The following is a 12375-nucleotide window of genomic DNA, read 5'->3' as shown; positions in this document are numbered from 1 at the left end:
TAATTAAAATCTGCAAAAGAATTCATTAAGTCTTAAGAATTCTGGCATCAAATATATATATATATATATATTTTTATATAAAAGTGAACTTAATGTTAAATAGTGGGATGGATGCAATTTGGTATGGAAGAAGGTTGGAGAACCCATTAACCCTTTGCGGCACAGGGTGTCCAGTCTGGACACACCTAAAAATTTCCTTCTGTACGCACATAAAAATTGAATGAAAAAGGATTTATAAGTTACTCTGAACCTTCTTTATTTATAGTAGATGGCAGCTCAACACAAACCACTCCATATATTTTAGCCATGTTTAGTTTTTTAAGACCCTCATTTTTCAAAGAAATCTTCCAGATTTTTTTTAGGGTATAAAAGGAACTGTTTGAAATGAAAATTCTATGTTATTTTTTGGCTGTATGCTAATCTCTTTATTCTATATTAGTTTTAAATTTTTACCTTGAAATCTTGCCTAAAATCAAACGGCAAACCCTAGGTGTGCCCAGACCAAGCTCACCGATAATCTAGGACAACTGAGAATTTGTATTCTTTGTATCTCCGCATCTTATCGGTCAGTTTATTGATAACAATGCTTGTTTCAGCACTCTTTTCGAAGCTCTATTCAATCAGTGTGCCCACTTTCAGCACACCCATGTAATTAAAATGATATGTGCTATCTTCACGAAATTTTACTTGTATACTCCTCTAGGCCTAATTAGACTGCCTACCCCCTTTTTTTAAATAAAAATTCCAACTTTAAAAGGTAGCCTGCCAGAAAGGGTTAAGAAGGAAAACACACAAACACCTGTAAAATTTATTGTGGAAATATGAAGGTATGGCTGCAAATATTATTGGAAACTTGCATAAAGCTGATGCTATTTTGAATCAATATGGCTATCTACACATTTAAAAAATTAATCTGAAACAAGCTGCATGAAAATTAGGTCTTTTTAGAAAATTTTACTTTTAAGAAGAAAATGATCCTAACACACAAAGCTCAAATTGTAAAGGAGTATTTGTTATACAATACATAATTCTGAAAACTTCCTCACAACCATTAAGATGTTGTTCTAATCAGACATATATGGAAAGAAATGAAAAGGAAACTTCAAAAGCACTCAGTATTAAGCATGCTCTTAAGCATTCATTTAGTATAAGAACAGGAAAAAAATTAAGAAAAAGCATGTTTGAATTAAGTAAACTCAATGACTAAATGTTTTCCAGTCATTAATAAAGCAAAAACTTGTTGTAGTATGTATTTAAATATTTTCTTTTGTTTTAATATAACAATGCTATATGTATAAAAATAAAATTACCTGTAATCGAAACCAATCTAAACGCAGACCTCGGAAATCAAACAGTTCATTATCTTCAACTAATAACAATAATAACAAAAATTATACATAATGTCTAAACCTAAAAAAGTTACATTAAATACAAATAAAATTTGGCCTATTCTTAATTTACCTTGTTTTACACTGAGTGACGAAATTGTGCTACACAATGATGAAAGAATAACAGAATCCTCTTCTGGAATTACAGAGACATTCTAGGGAGGGGAAAAAAAAAGCAGACAATCACATAGATTATACAGCATGATGTTATATTTGTTATAAAGAAATTTAGCAGTAGAAAACCTTTTATAGCAACATGGTACACCTAACAAAAATAAGCATAAAGTACATACTTGAATCATATGGTTCAGTGCAACAGCATCATAGCCAGCTAAATACTGAACATAATAGCGTTGAATTACTTGGTTATACTTGCGTATTAGAGCTAAAATATATAAAAAAAAGACATGTACTAAAAGAAAAAAATATTTTTTAAAGTAATAATTCCTTTATGATAATTATAAAGAATTATAAATTATATTTCTAGCAGTCTATTTTATTGCATTTTTTATGATGCCTACAAAAGATTACAAATGTTTGAAATGCACAAATATGAGTATGTATAAAAAATTGAGGTTCCTTTTTTAAAAAAAAAAATTAATGTTCGTTAATACACAGTGAAGAGAGTTTAGCAAATATGAAGATACATATTTACTATTTTCTCAGCATTGTTACCTCATTTATTAAGGCATTTACTTCACCAGTAAATGAAAGAATCAAAACCTTCGTAGTAGAATGATGTTATTTTGATGATGAGGCTAATCTCTGATAGTTTTTTTTAACACCATCATATAATCAAACATATTGTCCTTGAAGATGTTTTCCAGTTTGGAATATATATGAATCTGAATGTGCCACTTCACTACTAAATGTAGAATGTGGCAGAATTTAAAACTACTAGGATTACAAGGGCATTAGCTTTGCATTGTCATATCAAAGCAAAACTCCCAAGTGCAGTAAGAAAGTCGTTTATAATAAATAACCTCCTTCAGATTTTCAGAGGATTAATAAGGAAGCTGCTTTAACTGATGCAATGCAAAGAGCATATTCCACCAAAAGCATTCCATACATGTCCCAAAACATTGGTGGCATTACTTTTTTGGCCTTGTAATTGCTTTGAATTGTTTCGTGACATCGGAACTATGGTGCATCCCAAACTTTGCACATCACTGTTTCATGAAACATGGAAGTTTCACCTCCTATTCAGTACTGGAGAAGAATTCTCCCCATATTCCACATAGCACTGGCCATGATCAAATAAGTTGCCATCCACATTTTCTTGCTATCTTCCATTAATTGACTGGGAACCTACTTGCTGACAATATTATAGCTGACTAGATACTGATGAAAAACTTTTATACTGTGTCATTATAAATCAAATTATAATGATAAACAAGCAAGAGTCACTTTTCTGTTCTCCTTTATCATTAAATCAAGGTTTTCACTACAACTGGCTTAAGCTAAAAGTTATTTGTTTAAGCAATACCATAATACTTGCAATCTGAAATTCATGTGAATACTTCCTTATACATTGTTCAGTTATGAAACCAAGTATCATAAAATGAACTAATTTCACTATAAACATACCTTTAGCCCACAAAAAATAAAATTACAGCTTTTTCCCTTGACCAATTTGCTTGGTCTGCTCACCCATATGAAATGGATATACCAAATGTGTACATTCACTGTGATGGAATAAATATACAGTCAAAAGTCGTTAATCCGGACTCGTCGGGACTAATATAAGGGCTAATCTACTCATATAAGGGCTCAATAAATTTCAAGACTTACTCTTTTGATAATTTTCTTGAAGCTGGATTACATTCCGGACAGCTACTAGAAAAACACTAATGTCTTCTATGACAAATCATTCATCACGTAGAAATAATCATAGACTGACTTAGCTTCTCTTAGTTTTATATTTACCTAATATTGTTTAAATTTTTAGTTTTAAAGGATAATCATTTAAACAACAATATTCGATTACAGCCAATTTAAAAGTTCCCAAAAATTGAATTAAAGTTCTAAATAAAAAATGCTAGTTCTACGGTTACCGTCTGGTTTCTCTCTTGTTGCCAAAACGCTCAAATCAATAACTATTTTCTTCTTCTTTTTCTTTTACTGGAGTAGTTGCCAACAGTACTCCCTCACCAGTAACTAAGCTACTACACTAAGTATATGTGGTGAAGAACGGAGGGACAGTTGTAGGCTTAATTTCAATCTCAAAACCAGACTGGCAATTTTACCTGTCTAGCGTAACGGGATTTGTCTGTAAGAGTTTTGCTGTCGTGCATAGCTTCGGAAAACTTTTCGCTTGAATGTTGGTTAGTTTTGTTATCCAAAATCACTTTGTGAGGAACAGCATCAGAATCAGTAGCTAGATGTTCTAAAGAATTGTTTATGCTTGCCAAGAGATTTAATAAACATTACTTTTGAATTAAAATGATTTAAAGAAACAGTTATACAGTCAAAAGTCTTTAATCCGGACTCGTCGGGACTTCGGCGATTCCGGATTATAGATCATCAGTTTAAATCTGGTAAGATGGCATGCAGAAATTATAAAATTAAAAATATGAAACCATAATTTATGAAATTTACACAAAAAAAGCTTAATATTTATTTGTTTACTTTATTAAACATATATTTCAATGTAAGTTGTTTAACTTTCTCTTTAATTCTATAAACAGACATAATTTCTTCTTCAGTTACAAAGTTCCGCTGTTCAAGTCCTGTATTTGCTGTGTCGAGAATACCCACTAATTTGTCAATCGAAATTTTTTTGTTTTCAATAACCTCTGTGTCACTTTCTTCACTATCGGAAGCGAATTATAATGACGAGGAATTTGATTAGATCAACTTCCAATTCATTGCGCGCTGCGTCGTTCCCCCCTTCCCCGCCACAGAGTAGCGTGAAATTGATAAACAGATTTCGGAATGGTTAGAGAAACGAAGGATATGCCTTTATCCATTTTTTGCAGCAATTCCACTTTTTGTTTAATGGACTTCGAAACATACTTTCACTTTGTAGATCCTTTACATATTAGTAAATATATATCGGAAATTCTATTTGACATAATCGAAAGTTCAAGCTTACTTTTATAAAATTGCTTTAACAGTCTGCAAAAAATAATTAGCCGGTTCCAATTCAAAGATTAAGGAACAACGCAATCTGCAACATTAACTGAATTAGATAAATTTAGCTTAGCTTATACCGTCCGTTATACATTAAACGAGCAGCCGTAAAGGTCTTACGCGCATGTGTCAACGCAGCACATGCGCAGAAAGTTTGTGGCTTTGAGGTCCGGATAATGGGTGTCGGAATTTACGACTTTTGACTGTATATGAATTTTTAATTCCCAGGAGGCACTATCATCATCTATTAACAATGATTTAAGCAACAAACTTAATGAAATAAATATGGAATATTACTCTCTGATATACCAATGTATATTAATGCTTCGATATGTTCCACACTTTCAAACATATGTATGGAAAAACTGATATTTTTTAAGAAAAATAAAAAAAAAAATAAGACAGTTAATTTCATGACTTTCACCTTTCATGTATTTAACGTCTTGAGTTTTGGACTAAAAAATACACTTGCAACTTTTCCAAGGAAGAAAATTCAGCCTAAACTCAAGAGTTTAGACTTAATCCTTCTGTTCATATTTAGATAACACATTAACTGAGGAGAGCACCTTAAAATTATCTTCTCAAAAAATAAATAAATACGGCTTTTGAATACGTACAGAAACTCCAAGATTTGGAATCACTTTGGTGATTCCGGATTTTACGTCATTATTACAAATTTAATACAAAGATATGTAGAAACTATAAAGCTATAAAATGACTGTTCGTGAAATAATGGAGTCATTTATGATCTTACAGGAAATAAAATTAACAAAAATAAAAATTAAGTGCAATGTTAAAAAGTATTTGCTTTATTAATTTTTCTTGAGCAGTTTTTTTATTTGTTTACTTCGCATGTGCATATGAGTGCATATATTAATTTTTTTCCAGTTTCACTGAAAGACAATTTCTTGTTCAGATACACAATTTCATTTCTTAGGTCACTGTGTGAAGAATTCCGATTCAATACACTATTGACATCTTTTCATTCTTAACAGCGTATCATTTCCTTTACTATAGATTCCACCATTTGTTGATCAATTACTGGGACACTGTCATCGCAAAGAAGACTAAAGGCCCGTTTCCACTGCTGCGTATGCGTTTCTCCAATCAGCGAGCGAATTCACTTTGACTGACATCTGCACTCCGGTCGATGTGCGGTGATGGATGATGTATGGATGGAGTTCAACTTCTATCCATATGTCTGCGGATGCGATGGGGTCACGTGGTAAAAAGAGAGCAATCAGGTGTAGTCACCAAAAATTAATGGCGGCAGAAGTAGCAATTAATGCTCGCTTAGGAAAAGAATGTTTTGCTAAAAAATACTTATTTCTGAATTAATATTATAGCGAGAACTCTATGTGCTGAAAAAGTCAGCAATCAGCTGAATTTAGTTAAAAAAAGATAAGAAAAATAAGATAACTGCAACTACAGTACTTGTTCGCAGATAAAATCAGGCATTCAAGAAAATCAGCGGCAAAAATGATAAATCCAAGTCCATGAAATAGTAAAATTTGTTCTGACAATTATTTCCTAGCTCTGCATACTCATTTATTTACCTTTAATGATAATGAATGTTTGACTATATCAAACTGCTATAGCAAATCAGATATGATTAAAAGATTTGTTATTTTTTTTCTTTTGAAAGAGGTAAAAACTAAAAACGCTAATTATAAATTAAATTTGATAGTCTTTTAAATATTCCACTGCGCTAAAGAATATATATATAAATAGAGAAATACAAATTTAATATATCTTTTTGGCTAACATATATTTGTAAGCACATGAAGTATATTTTTAGTAGCCCGTTTGAATTCAATCGGAACGCCACTTTAAAAGATAATGTTTTTTTGTAAAAAATGTACTAGACGCTGAAGAACAAACTCTGGTGAATTTTTTAGACGATAGAACACTGAAATAGGACCCAAAAAATTTAGTTTTAAGAATGGATTTACTTGATGATGTATATAAGCCCAAATATGCATACGACTCCCATCTGATGGTAGCTTAGTGGTAAACTGATGATAACGAGGTTTAACTTTTGGGGTCGTGAGTTCGAATCTCATACGCTTTTTGCACCCTGTCTGCAACTTTCTTAGCTTTTTGTTCCAATTTGATCTATATTTGTGTTTTATAATTTATTTCTAGTCTTATATGTATTGTTTTATTTATGCTCTTATTTATTCCTAAATTATTATTTGAGGGGAAAATAATATAGGATAATTAAATTATCCTATATTATTTTCCCCTCAAAAAATTTTGAAAATTATATAATACAAATTTAAAGCATACCCTGTACATATATATTTGAATTTAACAAATATTCTCTATTCGTAAAAAGCAAATTTAAAGTTAATTAAATTTAATGATTAATTATTGCTGTGAACTAATCTGCAATATCATTTAAATTCTGAGAGCATATGTAAATCAAGTGCAAGTATCAAAATCCATGAATAAATATATAATTCCAAAAATTTATTTATCCTGTTATTCACTTACGCATTTTTATAAATTTTTTAGATGATATTGTAGATTAGTTTGATAATTAATCATTTATTTGTTTGCATTAAATTTCATTTAAATTTAATTAACTTTAAATTTTGCTTTTTACGAATAGAGAATATTTGTTAAATTTAAATTTCATTCCTTGCAGCAATGGCGCAAGAGAATTATTTAAATTTAATTTAACTTTAGTATTTATTCTTTTGAAACCCTGTACATATATATATTTTAATTTCACTTTTATGTGAATGTACATACATGTGCTCAGACTTTGGGATGTTTACGGCTCTAAACTTTCATTACCAATTAACATGAGACAGTATTAATGCCCTAAACATTTTTTAACAAAAAATTACTATAATAATTGCTTTTAAATTCAGTCCTCTCCAGCAGAATTGTAGGAATTAATTAATTAAATATTTCCATTTTCTTTACCTAATGTGAGTATATATAAAGAGAAAAAGCTTATTTTTATAACTTCTATAAAAAGAGATATGAATTAAAGTTTCTTTAATTAAAAATTGCCCATAGTGCATTTTAAAACAAATGCGATTTCTAATAAATTATCCAGCTATGACCCTGAAGTTGGCAGTATACAAGCATAGCAAATTTTGTGTAAATATTGTGAACCTTTCTTTACAGTTGCTCTGTATTTTTAAAGTACCATCTATTTTTTAATTCATTTTATTTTATTTATTTGTTTATTTTTTCAGTAACAGTACATTTTAGTTTTAATAATATATATATTATTTCATTAATATTTAAGGCTTCTAGAAACGCAAAGAAATTTTTAAAATTGTCTTCAGCTTTTATGCAATAGTGATGTTCATAATATGCATTATAACATTGCAGAAATAAAAATTTCCAATGACATGGAATTTAGCAAACAAAACTTTTCTGCATTTTACGTCAGGATCCATATCAAATTCAAAACAAACAATACTCGCTTAAGCGGGAAAAATTCAGACGTTCAGCGTCGTAACTCGCAAACTGGTTGTTTGGCGGCAAAATATTACAGTGAGAACTAGCAGCGGAAAATGAAAATAATCTATGGATACACAGCAGTGGAAACGCTTGTACGGATGCCGTAGGCGTCTTCAAATGACGCAATGCGTTCGTACGCAGTAGTGGAAACGGACCTTAAAGCCATATCTTCATTTAGCATTTCTTCACTTATTCAGTTACATGGAAAACTTTGTGGCAGTTTTTCATTTGCCATGCCAGTTGCCACTTTTTTATTCCTTGCTATATTTCCTCAGCAAGAGGTGTCACTAACTTTGGCTTCTTTCTAGTCCAAACATATTTTTTTATTTAATGATAGTCTTTTTAAAACTTTTATTATTTGCAGTTTTCTAAGTAATAATAAGCAGCTATCCTAGTTTTTCAAAAAAAAAAAAAAAAAAAAAAAAGATTTTGCGCAAAGAAAAACTGTGCATGAATAACCACTTCATGAAATGAAAATGTGACTCCAGTCTAAAATGGTGAAATTTTTGAATTTCAAATGATATAACAGATTTCCTCACCTGCTGATTGATCAATGGTTTAGGCACTATCATTGTTATATAATCTTCATTGAGCATTTCTTCACATATACCATTTATAAAGAAATTTTACTTGTGACAATAAAAAGCTTGATTCGCAGCTTCTTGAATGGTATTTATCTTCATTTCAGTGTGTAAAAATTTTAATACCTGTTGCTGATTGATGGATGTACAATAGAAAAGAACATGTTATTTTTTACTAAAATTTTAATTTTGATAATATGATAATACAGTCAAATACCAAAAATCCGCATTGCCTCTCAAAGTATAAACATTCAGTTTATATGTTCCGGAAACCACAACATAGAGTACGAAATATCGAAGAAAAAATATTTACTGAATAATGATGTCATAATTACTGAATAATAATGAGTCATAACAGAAATACCAAATTATTAACATCATGATAAAAGTTTTTTTTTGGTACTATTCGGTTTTGAGAGCAGTAAAAAATCGCCAAACTATTGTTGATGCCAGTGCTGCCAAAAATAATTGCAGTAACCCTAACGCAAGAAAGGAAGTATAATAGTAAATAAATATCCAAGATTGATGTTTTTATTTAGATGAAAGGTTAATTTCATATAACACTTTTTCATTATTATAATTTATATATAAAAGGCTAAACATGACTGAATGGAAGCATAAGAGTAAATAACTATTCAGATCATTATTATAATTTACTATATAAAAATTGCTAAACATAGCTGAATGGATGCCTGCATCACTATTTCGCTACCGAGTTATCGCTAAAGTATAATGTCATCTCGTTTGTTGTTTAAACATAATTTTGTATAATGAATGATGCTTTTTCTTTGAAAACATTCTCAGGTAAAGTGCAGAATCGCCCACATATTTGTTTGACGCTTTTTACAACGGTAAAAACAATTGGATTTTTGTCAATTTTCTTTTACTTTTTAAGTGACAATAGGTCGATGTGTACATAGATAAACTCAAGGGTGTGTGCGCAGTGCCATTTTTGTGAAATTCTGGGATTTTTTTTAAAGTGAAAATAAGTCGATGTGCACATGGATACAGAGTATGTGCAATTCTTAAAAATGCATCAAGCAGTGGGTGATTCTGCCACTTTACCCAAAATTCTATCACAGACGTTTCGTCATGGGCAATTCCCAAATTGTTAAATCCATAGGATATCAACAAAGGATTTAAAAATTAAACTAGTATTTCAATGGTGTGTCTTTAATTGAATAAATCAATCGTCTTAAGAAATATAGAATTATATAAACTTACGCAATCTGAAATCAGCGCATACGCTAGATTTGGCACACTATTAAATGGACACGTTTGCTAGATTTGGCGCTTTTGCGCATACGTTTTCGCGGCAATATTTTTACGACCCTCAAAACGGAATAGTACCTTTTTTTCTGTCCAATCTGCATCAAGGTAAAAAAGCAGACGATTCACTCAACTCTTCTTTCAAGTTCACGATTCCCGTTGTATTTTCTGAGCTTTGTTATTTCACGAGATTGTTTAGTGCTACCTTTTTTTTCCCCCAGATATTTTGTGGATAAATTAAGAATATTTTTAATTTCAGTGCTTTTTAATACGACAGATAAGAAACGCACTCATGATTTTTCTGCTTGCAACGTTGAAAAACGTAAACACTTTGCACAGATGGTAATGCAAAAAGTGCAAATTCTGCAAAAGATAAAGGCAGGTGCTACTCCTCGGTTTGCAGCAGAATCGTATGGAATTGTGACACGGACTGTGTATGATATACTGACAAATAAAGAAAAGCTGTTGAAATTTTACAGCAACAGTGATTCTAACACCGGAAATCTTTGCATAAGGTGAAATTGGCAAACCTAGATGCTGTGTACATATAACACAATTAATAATAAATTAATAATCAATTTATATATGTAATAATAATTTAATGCATATAATAAATTATTGTAATAATGTATATAATAATTTAATTAAATGTATCTAATACGCCTCATTTATTTTGCACTTCTAGCATGAATATTATGATTTATCTTTTCTGTCCTGAAATCCACACAACTTCTGGTCCCAAGCTTTGCGGATTTCTGGACTTCTACTGTAGTAAGACTAAACCAAATAAAAATATATATATATATATATATAGCCAGAAAATTGAGGAAGAGTGCTATTTACAATGCTAGCTGAATTTAAGGTAATTTGAATTTATTCTTTCTTACTTCGGGCCGACCAGCAGCCGAATGGTAAAGTCGCTGAACACTAGCAGTTCGGTCCGAGGTTCAAATCCCGCGAACGGGCTGGCTGCATGGGCATTTTTGTGGTTTTCACCATGTGTAACGTGTATATGAGCCAGTTTTCCTTAGAAAGTCCTCCACAAAGGCATCACTCCCCTTAGGCAGATAGCCCTAGCGTGCTTTGCCATAATTAAATAAACCAAACTTTCTTCCTTCTTTCCTGCTATGCTAGCAAAAGAAAACCAGTATCTACAGCATTTCATTCCAACCAAACATAGCTCTTCAGGTTTCAGTTACTATGCACAGGCTATATAAGACAGGAAAATGCCATCCGACATTCCAAACCTGCCCAAACATTCAAGGATCAAAAATGAAAATCAAAGTTCACTCACAGTAGGAATAGATTCCTACTTTCCTCCATGGCTTGATTAGCTAGCAGGTGTTTAAAGGTGAAACGCCATGTAGGATAATTTAATACTGTTGCAGATAATGATTTTTCTCAGCAAAAGAAATTTCAGATAATTGGAAAACTGTACTCAGAAAAAGAAAACTAAAAAAAATGAGGGGGGGTGTTAAGTGTTATATGGGAAGTCCAATCTTAGTTACTTCAGGATATCAAGCCAATCAACAATGAACACACTTCACAATCTTAGAATGCTCTTTTTGGAATGATTCTTTTTTTCATTTTTATCACAGTTATTTAGGGAATTAATTATTGGCTAAATTGGGTCATATTTTCTTGATAATAAATTTTTTTTGCGACAAAACATTATCAAGGATATTTTTGTAACTTATGTCTAGTTTTTTCTTGTCTGTAAAAGATATATCCTTATTTTATAATCATTTGCTATCCTTTCTCTCACCATACAGTACATCACCATATCAAGCATGTACATAGAATTTGCCACTGATGAAATCAAATGATAGTAATGTAGTAATCTTTCAATCTAATTCCCACCACTGGCCAAGCCATAAGACAGCTGAGCACTGCTAGTTCAAATACTGGCAAACGGACTAGCTAGAAAAAGTTTTTTTGTGGTTTTTCCTCTTGTTCAACGTAATTAAAAGCTAATTTTCTGAAAGATGTCCAACCTGCAGGCAACCAGTCTTTCGCGCTAATAGCTGTTGTGTGCTTGCCATAATCCAAGAGTTGTTTGATAGGGTAACCAAAATGTTACTAAGATATTTTGTCATCAAAAGAATTTCTGACACACACACACGAAATCAATACCAAGAAAATGTGACTATGCATAACCAAGTATCATTATTTCAAATGCAGAAAAAATAATGGCATTTTCCACAAATATTATAAAAATGATAAGGGAGGAAAAATAATCAAATTTGAATGGGTGTAAAAAGTTTTTTTTTTTTTTTTTTTTTTTTTTTTTTTAGAGGAGAATTGCAGCAAAGATCTGAAGAATATGGTTTTGTGTTTTCTCCCCATCATCTAAATACCTCTAGCATTATTAACAAATGCTTCAGATAATACTACAGATTCAGCATGACTACAGCACCTATGTTGAAAAAGCTGCTTTTCTTCGCTTAAACAGTATCTTTAACCATCTGAGCATCATGGCCAGCTTTATCTGTTCATAAGATTTATTATCACTCAGTATATAT

At 31.1% G+C, this 12375-nt stretch overlaps 1 protein-coding gene across 2 annotated transcripts in view; it reads right to left on the bottom strand.

Annotated features, from left to right (window-relative positions):
• Hem (Nck associated protein 1 Hem) overlaps positions 1 to 12375 on the bottom strand; it is a 144152-nt gene that overhangs the window by 54084 nt on the left and 77693 nt on the right. For both annotated transcript variants that reach the window (XM_085809380.1, XM_085809381.1), the window contains exons 13-15: positions 1682 to 1773; positions 1462 to 1543; positions 1311 to 1369 (exon numbers count right to left, since the gene is read on the bottom strand). In XM_085809380.1, the coding sequence (XP_085665506.1) occupies positions 1311 to 1369; positions 1462 to 1543; positions 1682 to 1773 (233 nt within the window). The remainder of the gene's footprint in view (positions 1 to 1310; positions 1370 to 1461; positions 1544 to 1681; positions 1774 to 12375) is intronic.

This window comes from Stegodyphus dumicola, chromosome X2 (genome assembly GCF_044657685.1).
Source record: "Stegodyphus dumicola isolate Sdum_Otavi_A_Nest chromosome X2, ASM4465768v1".
Taxonomy (NCBI): domain Eukaryota; kingdom Metazoa; phylum Arthropoda; class Arachnida; order Araneae; family Eresidae; genus Stegodyphus; species Stegodyphus dumicola.
The sequence above is the reverse complement of the archived record's forward strand: the minus strand, read 5'-3'. Positions and strand labels throughout refer to the sequence as shown.